The following is a 20,327-nucleotide window of genomic DNA, read 5'->3' on the forward strand; positions in this document are numbered from 1 at the left end:
TTTTTCATGGCAATAGCCTAACTATAGCCCTACCATTATTTGCCTATGATTGGCACAAATGGTAAATAATTGATTCTCATATGCATGTTCCGATGTATTTATGTATGTATGTATGGTGTGCACAATAATACATTTTAATAGACGAGTCGATGTATTATTCAACGTCCACCATTAGTGATATCTGCAAGCTCTGCGTAGCCTGGATTAAATCGTGAACACATGCTAGCCCTATTCTTAGTTTTTTCGGTAAAGTCACGTTGAAGAGAAAACAACAAAATAACAAAATATATATAAAACAATAAAAATTTTTTTTTTTTTTATTGTTTTATATATATTTTGTTATTTTGTTGTTTCTCTTCAACGTGACTTTACCGAAAAAACTAAGAATATGAATTACTGCAGTCACGAAAGCTTTAAATCAAAACATGCTAGCCCTTTTAACACGGCGATTGGCTCGCATCGCTTAAATCCTCGGGTACAGATCCAGACAGCTGCATGTGATGATTCAAGTCGTTTCTCAAGTCTGGTGAGTTCATGGTCTCAGCCTGGTGACTGATGACTGCACAGAAGGACCACCACATTAAGTTTGGCTCTACATGTAATTAGGCTAAATTCCAGCTCTGAGAAATTGAAAACAACAGTTTTGCTGTGGTGCGGTGATGAACATTACTTTCAGTGCCAGCGCGAGTAGGAAAGCGCCATCCACTACTCTGTGGACCAGAACAGGTCTCGGGGGAAGCTCTGTGACATCCACTTCCGTGGGCTGTTCTCTAACATGAGGGCTTATACTGCTCGTTGAGAAAGAGAGAGAGAGAGATATCTGACTGCATACTGGATCTCGTGACATCACACCCGATAGCACTTGTTAGATAACATTCGCAAACAGATACAAACATATTTTAAAACAAGTTAAGACAAACGTAACAGTTGTCCTCATTTGTCTGTAAAAGTCATTAACTAGGAGTACGGAAGCTGATGGACAAGCAGCTGGCACAACAAAATATTACATAATTCTAAATAGTCCTTTCCGCTCTGGTTTGTGTTTAGAAGTTTTGGCCAAGAACACTTTTTTAGATTAGGCCGATTTTTTTTATGGATTAAGTCTCCGACAGCAACACAACTTTGTATTAAAGTTCAAGTGATATTGGAGCATCGTTATGAAAAAAGATAAAGTGCCCCCCTCACCCCCAACCCCCCGCTCATCAGGGATGGACGGAGTTCATACTCGTGTTTAACCTCCGTTGGAAAGTGCGCCGTGTTGGCGAGATGTTAACTACCTTTCCTGGTATACAGGAGGTCGTGGTTTCGATCCCGACCCTGACCCGTGTGTATTTGGAGTTTGCGTGTCTCTCTCCGTAGTCGCGGGGATTTTTATCCGAGTCCTTCAGTTTTTCCCCTCCACATTTAGAATCAACGTGCGATTTGGAGTATTTGTCTGCTATACATTTCCACGTGATAAACCGCTTCCTTGAGCTATCATTCGTGATAGCCAGGTCGCTTTGGTGGGCCTTACTTGGTAAAACAAAAAAATAGTTACATTTTTCGTTTAGCTTTCTACTTTGGGTGACAGTGTGGAGCATTGGCAACACTCGTGCAAGAATGCCCTAGGTTCGAGTGCCAACTTGGGTGCCTTCTCCCGCTCTGTTTTTTTGCATGGGTTTCCTCCGAGTTTCATAACTCAAGAGGCAACGTGTCGTGGCTGTCGAGAGCCTATAGTTTACGGTAAAAAAAAAAGCGCTTCGCTGTGAACGTAGCGCAAGTGTCGCGGACGGCGAGCGTTTGCGTGACGCGGCGCTGCTCTTTTTTTTCAGGGCACTGGCCTGGAACCATGGGCCCCCTGAAGCGCTGGGTGCTGGAGTCGCACGAGAAGATCGTGGACGCCCTCTACAGCATCGACCACCTGCTCGACCGCCTCATCTCCAAGCTCGTGCTCACCGACGAAAATTACAACGAGGTGAGTTCGCCGGCTGCTCTCTTCGCTCGGGCCCCCCGCGTGATCCCGTGAACCGTCACGATTCGGGGGTTTGAATTGCCACAGGGCAGGGAATGTGTTTTTTGCCGTTGCGCGATGCACGCGTAACCCAGGTCTCCGTTGAACAAAATGGTTTTAGTCTTGGTGGGTTCTCGAAAAGGTAGAGCTCTTTTTTTTTTTTGGACCCCCACTTAAAGCTCTTTTTTTTGGGACCCCCACTTAAAAAGGGCCCGCACCCCCATACCATGTGGGTCATGTTGGTTATTTGAATCCACTCTTGTCATTGAGGTAAAGGGTGGGGTAGTGGGGGGAAGAGCATAACAGGGGAACATGGGACTACAGTCCAGTGTATAAGAATCGTTGTTCCTGCATGGCCTTGTACTGCCCCAAACATATCTCTGCACCCCTGTGGCACCCGGCCTTGTGCACGGTGCTCGCCCATCCGAATGCTCCCCCTGGCTCAACCCCTGCTGAGTTTCCGAGATCTGCCGAGAGATATGGGGCACATTCGAAGCGATCTGATCTTAGAATAATAGGCACTTCACTTGTTCTTGAAAACATTAGTGCCGCCGATTGCCGTTGCACGCGAACGCCGCGATCGCCGCGACGATTTGAGTCGCGTTCGAACGGAGGCTGATAAAATGTGGAGAAGTGGATTGTGGCGGGGGAGGGGTGGGAGCAATGGTGGAATGGATTTTGAGAAATGTCATCGGCGCGCCGTTCGCCTACGCCACCCGCATCCGTGCCTCGCCCGCTCTTTCAGCAACCAAACCCACATGGGCTAGCGTCGTTTAGTCCGATCAAAATAGCCGCACGTTACAGGGAGGCCCTCAATCCCGCATGGGATTGACAAAAGGGCTGTGCGCGTGCACGAGGAAGTGGTGGTCTTGAGCAACCTTTGCTCAGCTCCATTGCATTAGTGCCGTGGTTATTTTTAACCTGTAGCTGCCGTGCAGTTGGCCCAGCTATCGAGTGTGCAGGCGGTGTAACCGCACCAGGGCTGCACGTGCTGGAGGGGCCCGGGCACCGGGCAGCCATGAAGGAAAGGGAGAACATTTTTGTTGATAACTGCACTTGTACGTGGGTTGAACTTCTTTCACACCGTACATAGCCAACAGTGCTAATCGGAGGTGCGGGGGAAGGACAACAAGCTAAACACACAAACAGCATCATACGTTCATCTCTCTGCATAAACACATTTGCCCGCTGTGTCGCCGTTTATGGGGTGACTGTGTCGCAGCAACATTCGTATCAGATGGCAAACTGTAAAACCGGGATCGACGTCTGGGTCTTGTCAGCAGAGCCGGACGTGGTCTACCAATGCCAATGACGTGTGACCGATTTCCTGTTGTATCCGTTTTTCAATCTGCAAGCTTGGTTTGGTGTTGAGAACCGTCTGCGGTAATTGAGGGGCGGCGGGACAAGGTGCCAAAGAAATGTAGCACGAATAATTTATCGACATCGGAGGCTTTTCTCACTTATGGCGGCGGGGGGGGGGGGGGGGGGGGTGGTGGTGGGGGGGGGGGGTGTGCGAGAGCCAGAGCGGAATGCACGATCAGACGGCAGAAGATCGTATCGTCACTCGTCCTGTTTCGCGTTGAACATACGTTTCTAGCTCGTCGTTTACGTCGCCCGTGTCGCCGAGTTTTGATACGTCCCACACCACGGGTTCACGGTTTCAACAAGGTCGCAGCTACAGGGTATCGCCACTGCCGTGCCCTCGGTCGTGGGCTCTGCGAAACCCGGGGGTGGCTGCCGGGGGGGGGGGAGGGTTCTGTCTGTGAGACGCTTGCCCCATCTGTGAGACGCTTGCCCCATCTGTGAGACGCTTGCCCCATCTGTGAGACGCTTGCCCCATCTGTGAGACGCTTGCCCCATCTGTGAGACGCTTGCCCCATCTGTGAGACGCTCGCCCCATCTCGGCGGCAGGTGCGCGCGGAGCCCATCCCGACGAAGAAGGCGCGCAAGCTGCTGGAGATCGTGCGGCTGCAGTTCAGCGAGCAGCAGGTGGAGGTGTTCGTCGAGTGCCTCGCCAACAGCCAGACCGCCTACCCCAAGCTGCGGACACTGCTGCAGCATCGCCCGCAGCCAGGAGGTGCGCACCGCAACCCACCACGTGCGGCCCTCTGTCCGGCACCCTGTGTCTCTGTGTTGTCTGGCACCCTGTGTCTCTGTGTTGTCTGGCACCCTGTGTCTCTGTGTTGTCTGGCACCCTGTGTCTCTGTGTTGTCCGGCACCCTGTGTCTCTGTGTTGTCTGGCACCCTGTGTCTCTGTGTTGTCCGGCACCCTGTGTCTCTGTGTTGTCTGGCACCCTGTGTCTCTGTGTTGTCCGGCACCCTGTGTCTCTGTGTTGTCTGGCACCCTGTGTCTCTGTGTTGTCCGGCACCCTGTGTCTCTGTGTTGTCCGGCACCCTGTGTCTCTGTGTTGTCTGGCACCCTGTGTCTCTGTGTTGTCCGGCACCCTGTGTCTCTGTGTTGTCCGGCACCCTGTGTCTCTGTGTTGTCCGGCACCCTGTGTCTCTGTGTTGTCTGGCACCCTGTGTCTCTGTGTTGTCCGGCACCCTGTGTCTCTGTGTTGTCCGGCACCCTGTGTCTCTGTGTTGTCTGGCACCCTGTGTCTCTGTGTTGTCTGGCACCCTGTGTCTCTGTGTTGTCTGGCACCCTGTGTCTCTGTGTTGTCTGGCACCCTGTGTCTCTGTGTTGTCTGGCACCCTGTGTCTCTGTGTTGTCCGGCACCCTGTGTCTCTGTGTTGTCTGGCACCCTGTGTCTCTGTGTTGTCTGGCACCCTGTGTCTCTGTGTTGTCTGGCACCCTGTGTCTCTGTGTTGTCCGGCACCCTGTGTCTCTGTGTTGTCTGGCACCCTGTGTCTCTGTGTTGTCCGGCACCCTGTGTCTCTGTGTTGTCTGGCACCCTGTGTCTCTGTGTTGTCCGGCACCCTGTGTCTCTGTGTTGTCTGGCACCCTGTGTCTCTGTGTTGTCCGGCACCCTGTGTCTCTGTGTTGTCCGGCACCCTGTGTCTCTGTGTAGTCTGGCACCCTGTGTCTCTGTGTTGTCCGGCACCCTGTGTCTCTGTGTTGTCCGGCACCCTGTGTCTCTGTGTTGTCCGGCACCCTGTGTCTCTGTGTTGTCTGGCACCCTGTGTCTCTGTGTTGTCCGGCACCCTGTGTCTCTGTGTTGTCCGGCACCCTGTGTCTCTGTGTTGTCTGGCACCCTGTGTCTCTGTGTTGTCTGGCACCCTGTGTCTCTGTGTTGTCTGGCACCCTGTGTCTCTGTGTTGTCTGGCACCCTGTGTCTCTGTGTTGTCTGGCACCCTGTGTCTCTGTGTTGTCCGGCACCCTGTGTCTCTGTGTTGTCTGGCACCCTGTGTCTCTGTGTTGTCTGGCACCCTGTGTCTCTGTGTTGTCTGGCACCCTGTGTCTCTGTGTTGTCTGGCACCCTGTGTCTCTGTGTTGTCTGGCACCCTGTGTCTCTGTGTTGTCTGGCACCCTGTGTCTCTGTGTTGTCTGGCACCCTGTGTCTCTGTGTTGTCTGGCACCCTGTGTCTCTGTGTTGTCCGGCACCCTGTGTCTCTGTGTTGTCTGGCACCCTGTGTCTCTGTGTTGTCTGGCACCCTGTGTCTCTGTGTTGTCTGGCACCCTGTGTCTCTGTGTTGTCCGGCACCCTGTGTCTCTGTGTTGTCTGGCACCCTGTGTCTCTGTGTTGTCCGGCACCCTGTGTCTCTGTGTTGTCTGGCACCCTGTGTCTCTGTGTTGTCCGGCACCCTGTGTCTCTGTGTTGTCTGGCACCCTGTGTCTCTGTGTTGTCCGGCACCCTGTGTGTCTGTGTTGTCTGGCACCCTGTGTCTCTGTGTTGTCCGGCACCCTGTGTCTCTGTGTTGTCCGGCACCCTGTGTCTCTGTGTTGTCTGGCACCCTGTGACTCTGTGTTGTCTGGCACCCTGTGTCTCTGTGTTGCGCGTGTGGGGAGCGGCGGCGCGGCGGTTGGCGTGCCGAGCTACGAACCCGGCGGCCCCAGTTCGGTTCCCGCTCAAGGCCCAATACCCAGTAACAGTTATCTCTGAACCGGTCATGGGACTCACCTTGGTCGACTCGGCCTTAAGTGAGTACCCGGTGCGATGTGTAAATGTCGCCACTGGGGAGGCAAAGGCGGCAGGGGCGTGGTGCTGGCCACCCACCCCCTCGTGTGCCGTGCCGGCCCTTCATAGTTGCTCGCTAACAGCACTTGCCCCGACCATCGGTTAATAGGCTACACCCGTCGACCTGAATTTGAGTCCAGCTCGCAACAAACAACAGTGGCGAATATTTGAACCGGTCCTGGGACTCCCCTTCGTCGACTCGGCCTTAAATTAATAGCTTTTGTGACGTGTAAACATCGCCACTCGCGAGTTCTGCTGGTAACCCCCCACCCCCTTGTGGACTGGGCCTGCCTGCATAAGTGCTCGCTAACAGCACTTGCCCCAATAGTCTGCAGGGGGAGTGGTCGTGTAGTGGTTAGCACAAACCCGACAACCCGAGTTCGAATCCCGCTCACGACCAACTTCGGAGACGCATATCTGAACCAGTCCTGGGCCTTCCCTAGGTCGACTCAGCCTTAATTGAGTACCCGGTGCGATGTGCAAATGTCGCCACTGGGGAGGCAAAGGCGGCAGGGGCGTGATGCTGGCCACCCACCCCCTCGTGTGCCGTGCCGGCCCTTCAGAGGTAGTTGCCCCAACAGGCAAGCACTTGCCCTCGCAGTCTGTTAAAGACTACATGGGGGATCTTTGTATTTGTCTCGCATCACACGGAGGGCACAAAGTCAAGTGCACTCTGTATTGACTGCGACGTGCACTGATCGTCAGAAACATCATCGAGTCTCGAAAATTATTGACATTGTTTTGTCAATCAGCCGCTGCATGAAGGCCCTCCCAGTCATTGAGGTTGCTGACCATACTTCACCGCGCTGGTCGGGCGAATATCAGATTTTTGCAACGACTTAAATTGTATTCAAAAGGTGGGTAAACGTGAAACTAGTTGGGACCATTTTGTTTGATATCGCGGTTACCCGAGCACAGGCCCACAACACCAAGTGGCCGGCAACAAACAGCACGATTAAAAACAACGGGTCGGTCGTAGAAGACGGGAGCTCGACACGATGACTTGCCGCTATCTTTAATCACTTCACCGCTGCCTTACGTCATTCGATTCGCGGTCACTCTGCTCATGGCGTCGTTTGGGAGTGCGCTTTAATATTTTCACGTGGTCATTTTTCATTTTTGTTTTGGGGAGAATATAAAGGGCACGGTGTGACTTTCCTGTGGGTGTTTTCTCGCATTCTGATTTGCTTTTTATTTCTAATTTTATTCTTCCAGATAAAAGATATTTCAACACAGGTATGTAGAAGACGGCATAACTCCAGATGTGCTTGCCTCACGGCTACTAACAAGGCGGAATTTATTTTCACATTCTAACGGCAAGCTCGCGTTGGCTATCGAAATAAGACTTTGCTTGAATACACTCTTCATTTTTGGTGCTCACTTAAATGTCGGTCGTCTTATGTTGCTTTCTTCTCTTTTCAGAGGTCAAAAGTTTCCCAACAGGTGAGAAAGAACACGTTATTCATTTTAACAAAAAATAAAGGATGATCAATGTATAGATATCCCCATTCAAATAATATGGAGAAAGCATCGTGATACGATTTAAATATTATTTTTAGGATGCCGAGGGTAGTGGCGAGGCGATAAGAGATGCATCGTTTGTCTGTTCGTTTTATCGTTATTTTGTCCGTGTAATGAAGTGTGGACAAACGTGCACCGTCAGATGAATTTGTGCAGCCGCTCCTCTCGTCTACACAGAAATTTCGTGATAAAAGAATGCGTTTCACAGCCACTTTCCTCGACACTCAATACTCGGATGATAGCAAAGTAGGCACGCAGATAATATGGATTTGCCCCTGCTCGATTCCGGCGCACGGGCAACTAGACGAATGGATGATAGGTGAATGAATCGGGGGCATTTCACTGCAAGAGGCAAAGGTACAGCCCTGCAACTGCTTGCTCACGCCCCTACTGCTGGAAAGACCTCCACTCGCTGTAGAGTAGTACCCCCTCCTTGGAGGGTGATGTGACCCACTCGTCCACGCTGGCCAGACGTCTCGGAAGACGTCGGGGGAGTACCGCAAACCGCACCCAATTCGTACCAGTGGATCGAAGAACCCTGTCCCGTTATTTCAGCGACCGCACCGCGAGATTTAACCGGCGAGCCCTACGCGCTGACAACTCCCCCCCCCCTCCCCACCGCGTGCTTTTATCTCGTGCCGCCGCAGTGGAGAAGCTCCGCCGCCAGTCGAGCGAGCTGTGCCACCGCCTGGGCGACCTCACGGCGCCCATCACCGTGCAGCTCTTCGCCAACGAGCTGCTGGGCCAGGTGGAGAAGGAGCACGTGGAGAATGCCAACACGCCCTTTGACCGCTCCAAGAAGCTCATCGACGTGTGCCTGCGGCGCGGCGAGCCCGCCTGCTGCCTCTTCTACAAGGCCTTGCGTCACGAGGACCCCAACCTGGCCAGCGAAATGGGCGCCTTCGACGGTGAGGGCTGCCACCACCACCTCCCCACCCGGCGAGGTGTTAACGACCTCGCCTGGTATACAGGAGGTCGTGGGTTCGATCCCGACCCCTGACCCTTGTGTATTTGGAGTTTGCATGTCTCTCTTTCTCTCTCTACCCCCGCGGCTGCGTGGGGTTTTCTCTGGGGCCTCCGGTTTTTCCCCTCCACGTTTAGAATCGACGTGCGTTTAGAGTATTTAGCTGCCGTAACTTTACACGTGATAAGCCATTTCATTGGGCTATCATTTGTGGCCAGGTGGCTTCTGAAAAAAATGAGCTACTACAGCTCAGTGGGGCCTTACCTGCTAAAATAAAAGTTTTTAGTCCACATTACATAATTTTCTGAGACACCCCCTTAAAGTGTTGGAGTTTGCCGGTTTAAAAGGCGGCAATGCCACGTTGTAACGGCCGGCACGCTGGACGTGCAGTGCAAAGGTCGCCGGTTTGAGTGCATCTCTTGGCGTGGAAGGTGAAAAAATGGGCAAGTTCATTCGATGCGGGTGTAATAACCATTTAAAAAAAAAACCCGCACCGCCCTCTTCAAAGTGGAGGTTAAAGATCCTGTGACGTCATTCGCAAGTGTTGTAGGCGATCATCGCCCCTCCCCACCCAACTTGAAAACTTGGCAGGACCCTCCTGAAAAAACCCCAATAATAATCATCATACTGTGCGACACACTCTATAACCGTCCATGTTATGTCAAGGATACCCTGTGATTGGGCCATGGCTACGGCCTTTGTTCAAGCTTGAAGGTCACAGGTGAAGGTGAAGAGGTCATCACTCCCAACCGCGAGACCTCTAAGGCTCGCTCCGGCAGGCTCTATCCGCTGCCATCTGGCTTCAGGGTCTTTAGGTTTCTCATCTGTGGGTGCTCATTTCAATGTTTACATCTGTGAGCTGTCCTCTTCCATCCTCTGCACCACTTATACGTTTACACATGACGATGATGATAATTTACGATGAGTTGGATGGCTTCCATAGCACGCCTTATTGTGAAAACTACAACTTAAGGGAACTTCAAAACTACGGAAAAGAGATGGTAAACATGTTCGTCTGAAATTGCCTCTTGAAAGATTCGAGTGTTGCCGTGAGTCTAATGTCGGCAGGTGATGATGATAATGATGACGGTGATGTGGAAGCATGAATAGAATGATGATGATCTAAAAGCACAATGTGTATAGGATGGAGGGGGCTGCAGGTTACAGACGAATATGCTCGCACATACGATATCGACGTGCGAAACTTCGATGTTACCTTGGTCGTTCGCAAATTGCTGATGGTGTCATTTTGCCCTTCCAGTCGAGAACGTGACCTGCCTCTCTATCGAAACTACAGGTGTGTTGACACTTTCGCAGCGACGCACGCATCTTCAACCCGGCGCTTTGAAGGGCGAAGTAGATTTATAAAAAAAACAATCCCCACGCTTGGTCACATGTGACATGGCCAAGAGGCGGCAGTATGTAAAATTTGGGTTGAGTCTTGAAATCCACCTTTGCGGACTTTTTGAGTGTTATCCCCCCCGCCCTCCCCCCTTGTGTGTAGAATGATTCCTGGTACTCTGGTTTCCCTCCCACACGCAATGCACACAACGCTTCTGTATGCGACGATTGAGGGCCCATTGCCCGAGACGTTGCCTATGTTATGTCCCACTTAAGACGGTGTTGTTGTCGAATGTGTTGAGATTGTTGTCGTTTGTGCACCACTGACAACGCAGGATCCGCCAAATGACTTCTTAAAATGGCATTGGCCAAACACACCAATGCAGGACTTTCCTGAAAAAGGGAATTGAGGCTCGGTGCGGCTTCATTACGTTTGGGGTGAAGCTGGCGCAGCATGACGGTAGGCCCGCTGGAATTGGCAATCCAGAGGTCGCCAAATCCATCTCCCAGTTAAAGCAATGGGAACATATCTTAAAGCTTATCTTACAAAGATTAATCTAGCACCTTCAATGCACGACGCCTTTATACCAATGTTAAGATTGTACACGAGATGATAGTGGTTGAAATAAAGATAGTGGTTATTAACTGGTGTTGTAGTTACGGTGACAGAATAGGTGGGAGTGGTTAAGGAGGGGGGGTAGTGATAAGGGTTGGGGTAGGCCTGGTCGTAGCTGGGGAGAGGGAGTAGCAGTCGCAGGATGGGCTAGAGAGAAGAGATAGGGGGTTGTTTTAAGGGAGCAACAGAAGCAGGTTGGTGAAGATGATGTTCACCTCGCAGTATAAATGTGTACACGACGGTTAGCCGCGTGTGGTGCGGTAAAACGACGATACTCTGACCTCTTAAAAGATGTCTTGGCGAGCAGCAAAGAGTATGGAGGGATCTCTAGAACTCTAACGAGTGGGGCAACTCCCAACGAGCGGGCAAGCAATTGGGAGTGGCTACACTTTTGCCATCTTTCAATTTAAACGCTGTTGGTATTGTCCATGCACTTTGATTTTATTGTTGCACCAAGTGCACTTGATGTTCGTCATTGTGAGATCAGGATGTGCGTGCAATGTGGCTGGTAAGGGGAGGGTGGTCAGCGGGTAAGCTTGGGGGTTGTCTGCTCTTGCATTAGGTTTGATATGATTTTATTTTTCCATTTGTCTAGGGGAGACTCCTCAATGCTCGCTGCTCTCCCAAGTCTCGGTCTGTCCGCAGACGCCGGTCACCACCGCCTTCCCAGAGACGGGAGGTAAATTCAGAGCCGTGAATTAATGCGGGAGGAATCACTTGAGGAGTAGGGCAAGGGGATAGGCCCTCGCCAAGGCCATTCACAATGTGACAATAGAAGATAAGCACCTTGTGTTTTTTGTTATTATAGCGCTTTGCCAAGTGTACATCTTAAAACAATATATTCCGGTAGTCCCCGCTTTTACGACACGATGCGTTCCTTGAAACCCCGTCGTAAATCAAGTTTCCGCGTAGTAAATTGACCCATGGTGGCATCTGATAAATGTCGTAAATGTGGACCAACATAAACCGGAGGCCGCCTGTATATCTTCCAACGCCGATATGAATAGCCTTGGCAAGAGCGTGTCTCCTTGCCCGGGTCCACTTCTTCTGACTCGTAATTTGTTAATTTCTTCATGCGTTCGCAGCGAAGCCCTCCCATGTCCACGAATCATTTGAATATTATCTGAATGTTATTTTTCTATGAAGGCCTTGGCGTGTATTTTGCTTTTATGACTGCATTTGCTTCCACTGAATCGGATGCCGTGATCAATCTACCACTGGATGAAGGCCTCCCCAAGCCATCACCACCTCTCGTGGTCCCTGCTTTGTAACAATCCATCTAGCACCCTGCACAGGAATTGCTTTCATCATCTTATCTCCACAGTGGGCGTCCTCTAGGGCGTAGTTTCCCTCCCCTGGCTTTCACTCCGTCGTTCGTCTCTACCGCTGGTCATCATCCCTTCCGGCGACGTATCGTGAGGCTCACAACGGAGCAGCAGTCAAAAGGAGGGAACACGACCATTGCCGGGATGGAGTGATAAGATCGACGCGTGTGCAGCAGCGATATGGATTGTGGCATAGCAGGATCATGAGTGATGGCAGTGGATAGGTCATGGCTGCGATGATCGTGATAATGTAGTGATCGCCGTGTATGTCCGCGCGTATAATCTCACGTACGTGCGCGTGTATAACTGCGTGTGGTACGTTTGTTTTTGTCTTTTTCATAGTTCAGGGTGACCTTACGTGGCTGGTCAGAGAAAAGAGCACTGATGGTGAGTTGAACATGTAGGCTTTCGCGACCAATAAAGGCACGATCTAACCAAATAAAACGTTATTATTACTGATGGTGGGTATGACCTCGGTACAGCTGCATTGCTTGTGTTTCCCACGTCTCGAAGGCCATGATACACGAGGTCGACGTTAAGGGTAAATGCCGCCAGTGTTCGTTGCCGGCAACGGTTACCGCGACGTTTCCTTTTGTAATAATACAAAACATTCAGTCGTCCAAATATAGACGCGTCTGGTAGCTTGTTCACTCAAGTGGGTAACTGGGATGGCAACGCCCAATCAGATCGCAGAGGCCACGTGATCATCTGAGGTTTGTCTGCCAGCTCTGGACCAGTCGCTGTGCAGCAAAAACACTTTTCAACAATCTCGATTTTTAATTGGCCAGACGTAACACAAGTCACTCTTTGCTATACGAGGTGCCAAGTTGCCGAAGGAAATTTGTCGACGACGACTGCCATACATTTGGTCAAGTGCAACTTGGCCTTAGAATAGGTGTGGAGAATCCTTTGCCGTGGACAAATATGACTTTCGATTAAACCTTTGGCGAGCCACGCATTAAAACACACACACACCACAGTTACTCACTCCTGTCACTACCAAATGCCCTGCCAGTTACACAAACGCAAGTAACGTGCTAAAATTATAAACACAGTCGAGCCAGGTTAAAAATATTCCCCTCTCGTAGCTGATTAGGGCAGCCAAGATACTTCCCATGACGAATCGATTGAATCTGCGGGCCGTTTCGATGTGATGGGCCTCGCGTTGCCGCAGGACCTTCACCTGATGAAGGCCGCTTGTGTTGTGGCCGAAACGTCGTGAGAATATTATTGTGTTATTTTATTTTATCAATTTATTATTTTATTCTCATTCTACGTGACTTTACCGAAAGAACCAAAGAAGAGGACCTGAGAAGTTCGTTTTTGGGCTGTGTCTGGCCCGTCGATGGCGTGTTCCTCACCCGTGCCTTAAGCGATCTGCACCTGGCTTGCAGGAGCGCATGCCCCACAGGAAGTGCATTGACGTTGAGACGAAGCAATGTCAATGACCAATGTCCCTTATTCAAAAATGACACGAATTGAATCATTGGAGGAAAAGTCTCGCGGGGTAGCGCAAAACCGCATTTCTGCGATGTTTTGGCCAACCCCATTCGTGACCATTTGTCTTCATGTGGGTGTACGCAGATGCCCGGAGAAATCCCATATGTATTGGGGGGGGGGGAGGGGGTTACAACTCAGCTCTGCCATCTCCTAGCCACCTTACAGCCCCATGCCTGCAGCACCTGGGCAAGCCCCACCGTCATCCATGGAAGCACTGACCAGGCTCAACCCAGCTCAACGTTTCGAGATTTGACGAGATGGGGGTCCACTCAGCGTGGTCATAGGCAGTTTGTCTACGCAAATGTACATGCGATTTCCATGTTAGGATTTTTTTTATATTCCCTTTCATTTAGAACCCCGGAGCCTCGCGACAAGTCGGGACTTCGACCCAGCAACGCCCAACAGCAGCAGCAATAATGGATTTGATCCTGGTACGTACCACCGACAGCGGACTGGAATTGAGAAGCCCTGATATTTTGTTCTCGAGCAGTTGACGTCAGCAACGATCTTTTCTCATCTGTTGTCCCCAGTGTTCAGCGACAGCCTGACACTGGAGTCCTTGGGAGGAGAGAGCGTTACTCTCTCAGCCACCGAGCAAGGTGAGCGTCTCTTGGTGAAATCCCACACACCGTTTGGAGGCTGGACGCAACTCTGATGCCATCGCCAGAAATACGAGTAACCTGTGACCACAGCGCCGCACACGGTATGCACGGGTCGCCGACTCGGCTGATATGAATCCCTCCCCGTGACGCACCCCGCCCCCCCCTCCCCTCCCCAGAGCTGGCAAACGAAGTGATGCACGCGCTGTCTCTGGAAGCTACCACCGCCACGACGGGCCCCGACTACGACATTCTGAGCTTTTCCGAGTTGCTGGGGCTGGGTCGTGAGCACGCGTGGGAGGCCCTGCAGGAGGCCGGCGGCTGGGACGTGCGCCGTCAAGTCACCGCGCTCGTGTGCGCCTTCCTGAAGGCCACGGGCGGGGACGCCCAGAGGCTCCGTAACAAGCTGCATCAGGCCCATCGCTCATGTAAGGCAGCGAGCGGCGGCGTCGTCACGAATGCACGTGCACGGCCACTTTTGCCAATCGACTGCCGGATGAGGGCCCCCTCCCTGTGGCGCTCGGGTCGTGGGGGTCATTTGGCCATGCTTGGAACGCGCTGGTCAGTGCGGATTAACGAAGGACGTCGCTTTTCGCACTCGCAGGGTGAGCGAAAAATGCAGTGCCTCCCGGTCACTCGGATGGCAGAGCGCTGAGGCGGGTACCGCTGACATCGAAACCCAATTTCATTTGTCGCCTGTTATTTAAACCAGGTTCTCGAGTGTAGTGAAATGGTCTCGGCTACGTCGCCGGTGATGGAGTGAAAACAAAACCTTTGCTTCTGCACTTAATTTAAAATGTCGACGCGAGTGTCACGACCAAAACGCGGCGTTGTTCCTCGTTCCCCTTGGCCTTGAGCCACCGAGTTGCCATTTACACTTCTCCTGCGAGAAAACTTGTGGTTTCGTCACGCGCAACATTTTTGACGACCCCACGCATTATCAGAAAGAAAAAAAAAACCCCGCCAAAAATAAATGCACCAAAAAAATGCTCAAAAAACAACAAACCACCCACGGGTCGCCCTTGAATTTTCTAACGCAACCACGAACGACCTCGCTCGCGGCCCCTCCCCCCGCCACGACAGGGTTCCTCGTCTCCGAACGCGGCGTCTGCCTCATGAACCTCATCTCGAAGGCGCACCAGGCCTTCCGGGCGGCCACCGACGCGACGGAGGGCGTCCGGGAAGCGCTCCGCCTGCTCGCGATCGTGCTGCACGACTGCGCCCTCGCCCTCGCCCCCGACGAGGAGCTCCTCCTCCCCGACGCCGCCGCCCGCCTCCCTCCGCCGAGCGTCGAGCGGTGCCTGCGGCGCGTCGCGGAGACGGTGCCCTTCCACCGGGAGGGCGCGGACGAGCTGCTCGGCGACCTGGGCGACCCGGACGAGGCCTTTCTGGAGCAGGCCTCGATGCTGGCGGCGCAGCTGGTGCGCGAGCTGTTCAAGGTCGGCTCGGAGAGAGGCTCCCAGTACGGGCTGCACGTGCGCGCCCGGGACGCGTACGCGTGCACGCCGCATTCACTCTGGGGCGTCACCGGGTTCGCCGGTAAGACTCGTGCATGCGCTGGTGGGCGGGGGAGGGGGGGGGTAATGACGCGCGGCGAATGCCGCCTCGTTCGGGTCGCTGTTACGCCGGTTCGTTCGCAGCGACAAGCACCGGCCGAAGACGAGGACCTGCGTTGGTTTATGGTCAGGTCTTTTGGTGGAATTGATTGTTCGAGCTGCTTCATTTCATCTCGTCGATCGCGCTTCGTTCTTTGGTTGGGGTATTGCAGTCATCGCATCTGACGCTTTTGTTTTGTTGGCAAACAAAACGAAAAAACACCCCTCGCTTTCTCAACAAATATTACCATCGCGTATTTTGTTAACAACGCCACTGACAGTGCCGGTGTTTTATGCTCCCTGATCGTGGTTGAGAAGGACTCAGTCCGCTGGTGGTAAAGAAGCTGTGCAGAGAGCAGCAGAGCGAGAACCACGAGGAGCTGCGTGCGTCGCTGCGCAGGATTCTGGCGCGAACCTCGCAAAGCCCGGCGGACAACCCCCTGGGCGGCGGCGGCGGCGGCGGCGGCGTCGTGCCGGACGTCCAAATGGACGTCGACTCGTTGCTCCGCTGCGGCCGCTTCGACGCGCGGCTGAGCGCCCGCGTGAGGTGGGCGCTGGAACCCGACGCCGAGCGGCGGGGCCCCGCGCTGCCGCTGCACGCCCAGACGCTCGCCGACCTCCTGGAGTACGTGCGCCGCAGCGAGCGCCACTCCTTCGCCTTCCGCGTGGAGCGCGTGACGATGCTGGGCGGGCGCGGGCGCTCGCTGTGCGGCGTGCGCAGCGCGGGCCCCCTGGTGCGGATCGACGGCGCCATGGAGGAGACGGTGGGCTTCCTGACGAGCGAGCCGGCCGCGTTCCTCGCGAGCGTGCGGTGCGCGTACGTGCACGACGGGGAGGCGTACGAGTGCGCCGAGCCGCGCGTCTGCAAGGTGGCGTTTCCGCGGGCGTCTTCCGCCGCGACCGCCGCCCCGCCGCGAGTCGACCTCGCGGACGCGGTGTCCTCGGGAGAGGTCGTGGCGGAGAGCCCCAACGCCGTTTGGATCCGCGCGCGGGAAGGCGTCGCCTTCGAGAGCGTCGTCGGCGACGTCAAAGCCGCCCTTGCTTCGTCTTCCGAGCCGTTCGGCGTGGAAACGGAGGGGTTCTGTTTCCGGGTGGAGGCGCACGAGAGGGAGAGTCAAGTCAGGTTATTCTTTGACGGAAATGGGATTCGTGCAGAAAGCACCAACGGAGCCGTGGTGAAAACGTGACGGTGTTTTTTTGCCGTTGTTCGCAACTGAGAGGTAAAGGTGTTGCCCAGCAATTGCTTGCCGATGCCACTGCCAGCAGAACGGCCTCCACTAAAGGTCACTGGAGAGCCTTCTCCCTCCAAGAGGGACTTTGGCTTACTCTTCCACACCCGTCAGCCATCTCGGAAGTGGTGGGACTCTCCAAATGTTTTCCCCCTCCACACGCGGCCTGCCGAACGACTTCACTGCGATGCACCCAATTTACTGCACCGTTGTGGGTGGAGAGAGGCGGGAGATAAAAAAAAAAACTTGAACCATTGTTTAAACTGCCGTGCTCAAGTCATCTTGCTATGAGCAGCAGTGGGGCCAAAAGGGTTATTATTATATTCTTCGTTCTTTCGGTAAAGTCACGTAGAAGGGAAACAATAAAATAATAAAAGTATAAAACAATAAAATTCTCACGAAGTTTCGACTGCAACACAAGCAATCATCATCAGGTGTGAAAACCACAGCAAGAAAATTTGAAAAAAGTGGCGGTTATTTTTAACGTTAGCACCACGGAGAGCGATTTGGCAGTTATTCAGGTGGACGAGTCCATCAATGTTCGGAAAAGAGGAGGGGGGAGACGAAAATAATGGTTGCGGTCTGAAAACCACCGTAAGCGTGAACAATCAATTAAGACCCGAAATGGTTTTATCAGCGTTATTATTGTTATAAATGGTGCACGTGTGGATGAGCCTGGAATTTTTGTTTCTTTTTTTATATTTATTAATGTCTGTCTGAGCCACTTTTGATTCTTTCAGCCTGTTGCTACGTCTGCGTGTGCATAAGTAAACACGTGCCATACAGTGGACTGCCTTTAGCTTGTCTGTGCGTGTTGTATTACGAGTATCTTTTAAAATATATTTTAACTTTAAATGTGCTTGTATATAATGCGAGTGCGTCGCTCTCCGAAGTGTTTCCATGCTGTGTCACATATTCTGCGGTACGATGTCCGACGCTTCGCTCCAACTTGCTTGTGAGCTTCTTCAGGAACTGAAAACCTATGCAAAAGTAATGCAAGTGTAGTTTGATTTTAGATATTTGCTTGTTCTATTTTAATGATTCGTCCTGCCAAACCACTAACGGTCTACAATCAGTTGATTTCCTCTGTGCCCCGCGCCTTGGCTCCTGCCTAAAAACACAACCGAGCCGCGCTGGTGCAACGCTGAGCCAGCCTGGCGTGGCTCGGAAGGCACTCGGAGGTCGTTTTTCCACTGCAGAAGCCGAGCCGTGCCACCGACGTCAAACGCGGCGATTTTGTGGGGGGGGGGGGTGAGAAGCCGAGAGATGAAACGGGTGACTCTGTGTTCTCGCAATTCACTGGCTGAGGCAACACACACTGAATCCGTCGTTTGTCCCACCCCTGGCCCTGCTTGGCCCCGAGCCAGATCCATGTTTGGTTCCGGCTTTGACATGGCAATTAACCAGTGGGAAAACCCGCTCATATCGTGAGGGCCCCCGTAAAGGCCTTTGCTCAGATGCGCCAGTGGAAAAGCGGATTAGCGACCGTGATATTTGACCAATGAGCTAAATAAATAACATCCCAATTGTTTTTATTTTTTTACTTGCCGATTCGCATATACATTTGAACACATTGATGGTAAACGGGGGTTTGCATTTAATGTTTAAACGTTTGTAGCAAACAATCGTTTCAAACATGAAACTAAGAAAACAATGTGCTATATATACACGTTTGTGACAAATAAATTAAGGTTTTTAAAGTGATGCGTGCTTGTCCATCATTTGTCCATAGCACGAGGTATTACCTTTTAAATTACCCATACACCTACAAAACGCGTTCCTGGATTCAAATCCTGATATCAGTCACCGAGTTCATGTCTGCGCCCGGCTACCAATGATAATAGGCTTTCAATTTATTTAAAGCCGTTCAAATCATTGCATGTACACTTGGTGTTGGTGCCATTCTCTCAAGAGCACAAAGCTGTCACTGTGGGACTCTTGACACAGTTTGCAGTCGGGGACGACGACTGCCGTGCGTTCTCCCAATTGAGTAATTGCAGGTAATGTTTCAACGTTGGCAAATGTGCACTATTTAAACTATTCAACAATTTATTTTTCTTACCAGGTAAATTTCCAACGTTGGCAAATTTGCGCTATTGAAACTATTCAACAAATAGTTTTTATTAACTCCAGGTAATGTTTCAACATTGGCAAATTTGCGCTATTGAAACTATCAACAATTTTAATAATAACAGGTAATGTTTCAACGTTTGGCAAATTGTAACTATTCAATAATGTTTGTTTATTAATACCAGGTAATGCCCACCCAGAGCTGCGTAGCTCTTTTTCAGAAGCGACCTGGCCACAAATTGGAGCTCAACGAAGTGGCTTATCGCGTGGAAATCAGATAGCAGCCAAAAACACTCTAAAACCCGGAGAAATATCCACGCAACCACGAGAAACATGCAAATATACCGCAGGCGTCGGGATTGAACCCACGTCCTCCTGTATACCAAGCGAGGTAGTTAGCATCTCGCCACCGCGGTGAAATGTTACCTACAACGCCGGAAAACACGGCCTGTTTTTCAAATAACGCCACGGGATATTTAACGCCCACTGAAGCAGACGGCCCCTGTCCATGGACCATACACCCGCAGCCTTATCCTTTTTACGACTCGGCACACACCACAAGCAGACCACAAGTCCATGAACTGGACTGCACATCTCTCTATACGCTGTGCGTTGGTGGGGGAGCGAGGGAGGGGGTGTAACCTTGAGACTCGAATATTTTACGCCCGAGTAATATCAACCACAATGGCTTGCACAATGGATAAACGACTCGTCAGTCGGGTCAATGCAGAAGTGGAAACGTGCAAGTGGTTGTCACGTGGTGTGTGGCATGCCACTCGCGTACCTGTCAACAACCTGAGCAGTGCCCGAACTTATTACAGGCCAATTCAGACCTTACTGGTCACACCGTGCCCCTTATAAATCTCAACGTTTATCTCTCAACGTCCCATCACAAGGGAGAATCACAAAAACAAATCGACAATCACCACGACTACGGGGGCCGTCCATAAATGACGTCACACCTAGGGGGGGAGGGGGGGTCAGACATTTGTGACGATGTGTGACGAGGAGGGGAGGGGGGGGTTTGAGAAATGTGACGTCACATCAAAATGCGCAACTTTAAATATAGACAACACGTTCTACTTAATTAGACTTTTAAATAAATGTTTTCTCCTACAACGTCAGAGTGCAGCGCCACATTAAATACGCACTACAATGATAGTAGTTTAAAGCGATTTGAAGCACTTTTTTTTGGGGGGGGGGGGGTGGGAGAGCTTTGTGACGTCATATTTGTGGGGGGGGGGGCTGACTTTTTGTGACGCCGTGTGATGAGGGGGGGGGGTCAAAAATCGGCCAAAATCGCGTGACGTCATTTATGGACGGCCCCTAATTCCGTTCACAAAATCGACATGGCGACAGGGCAGAATGGTAAAGTGCTGCCACCTAGCGCTGAATCATGCTTCACGCTTCACGCTACATCGGGCATTGTGCGATGTTGGTCATGATGTATGTACAGTCC

General features: G+C 52.0%; 1 protein-coding gene across 3 annotated transcripts in view; it reads left to right on the forward strand.

The window, feature by feature from the left end:
• The window catches only part of CARD18 (caspase recruitment domain family member 18), a 30,501-nt gene extending 12,003 nt beyond the window's left edge, over window positions 1-18,498 (forward strand). For 2 of the 3 annotated variants that reach the window (XM_076066531.1, XM_032952943.2), the window contains 13 exons: window positions 1,812-1,954; window positions 3,902-4,067; window positions 7,324-7,344; window positions 7,531-7,551; window positions 8,277-8,537; window positions 9,855-9,890; window positions 11,146-11,229; window positions 12,218-12,262; window positions 13,729-13,806; window positions 13,906-13,974; window positions 14,154-14,402; window positions 15,058-15,513; window positions 15,888-18,498. In XM_076066531.1, coding sequence (XP_075922646.1) covers window positions 1,829-1,954; window positions 3,902-4,067; window positions 7,324-7,344; window positions 7,531-7,551; window positions 8,277-8,537; window positions 9,855-9,890; window positions 11,146-11,229; window positions 12,218-12,262; window positions 13,729-13,806; window positions 13,906-13,974; window positions 14,154-14,402; window positions 15,058-15,513; window positions 15,888-16,756 — 2,481 coding nt within the window. In that variant the 5' untranslated portion in view covers window positions 1,812-1,828 and the 3' untranslated portion in view covers window positions 16,757-18,498. The remainder of the gene's footprint in view (window positions 1-1,811; window positions 1,955-3,901; window positions 4,068-7,323; window positions 7,345-7,530; window positions 7,552-8,276; window positions 8,538-9,854; window positions 9,891-11,145; window positions 11,230-12,217; window positions 12,263-13,728; window positions 13,807-13,905; window positions 13,975-14,153; window positions 14,403-15,057; window positions 15,514-15,887) is intronic. The other variant, XM_076066530.1, reaches the window with a different exon arrangement.
• The last annotated feature ends 1,829 nt before the right edge of the window (window positions 18,499-20,327 follow it).

Source organism: Petromyzon marinus, chromosome 12, assembly GCF_048934315.1.
Source record: "Petromyzon marinus isolate PM22_M1 ecotype Great Lakes invasive population chromosome 12, UKy_Petmar_22M1.pri1.0, whole genome shotgun sequence".
In the NCBI taxonomy this organism is placed as follows: Eukaryota; Metazoa; Chordata; class Hyperoartia; order Petromyzontiformes; family Petromyzontidae; genus Petromyzon; species Petromyzon marinus.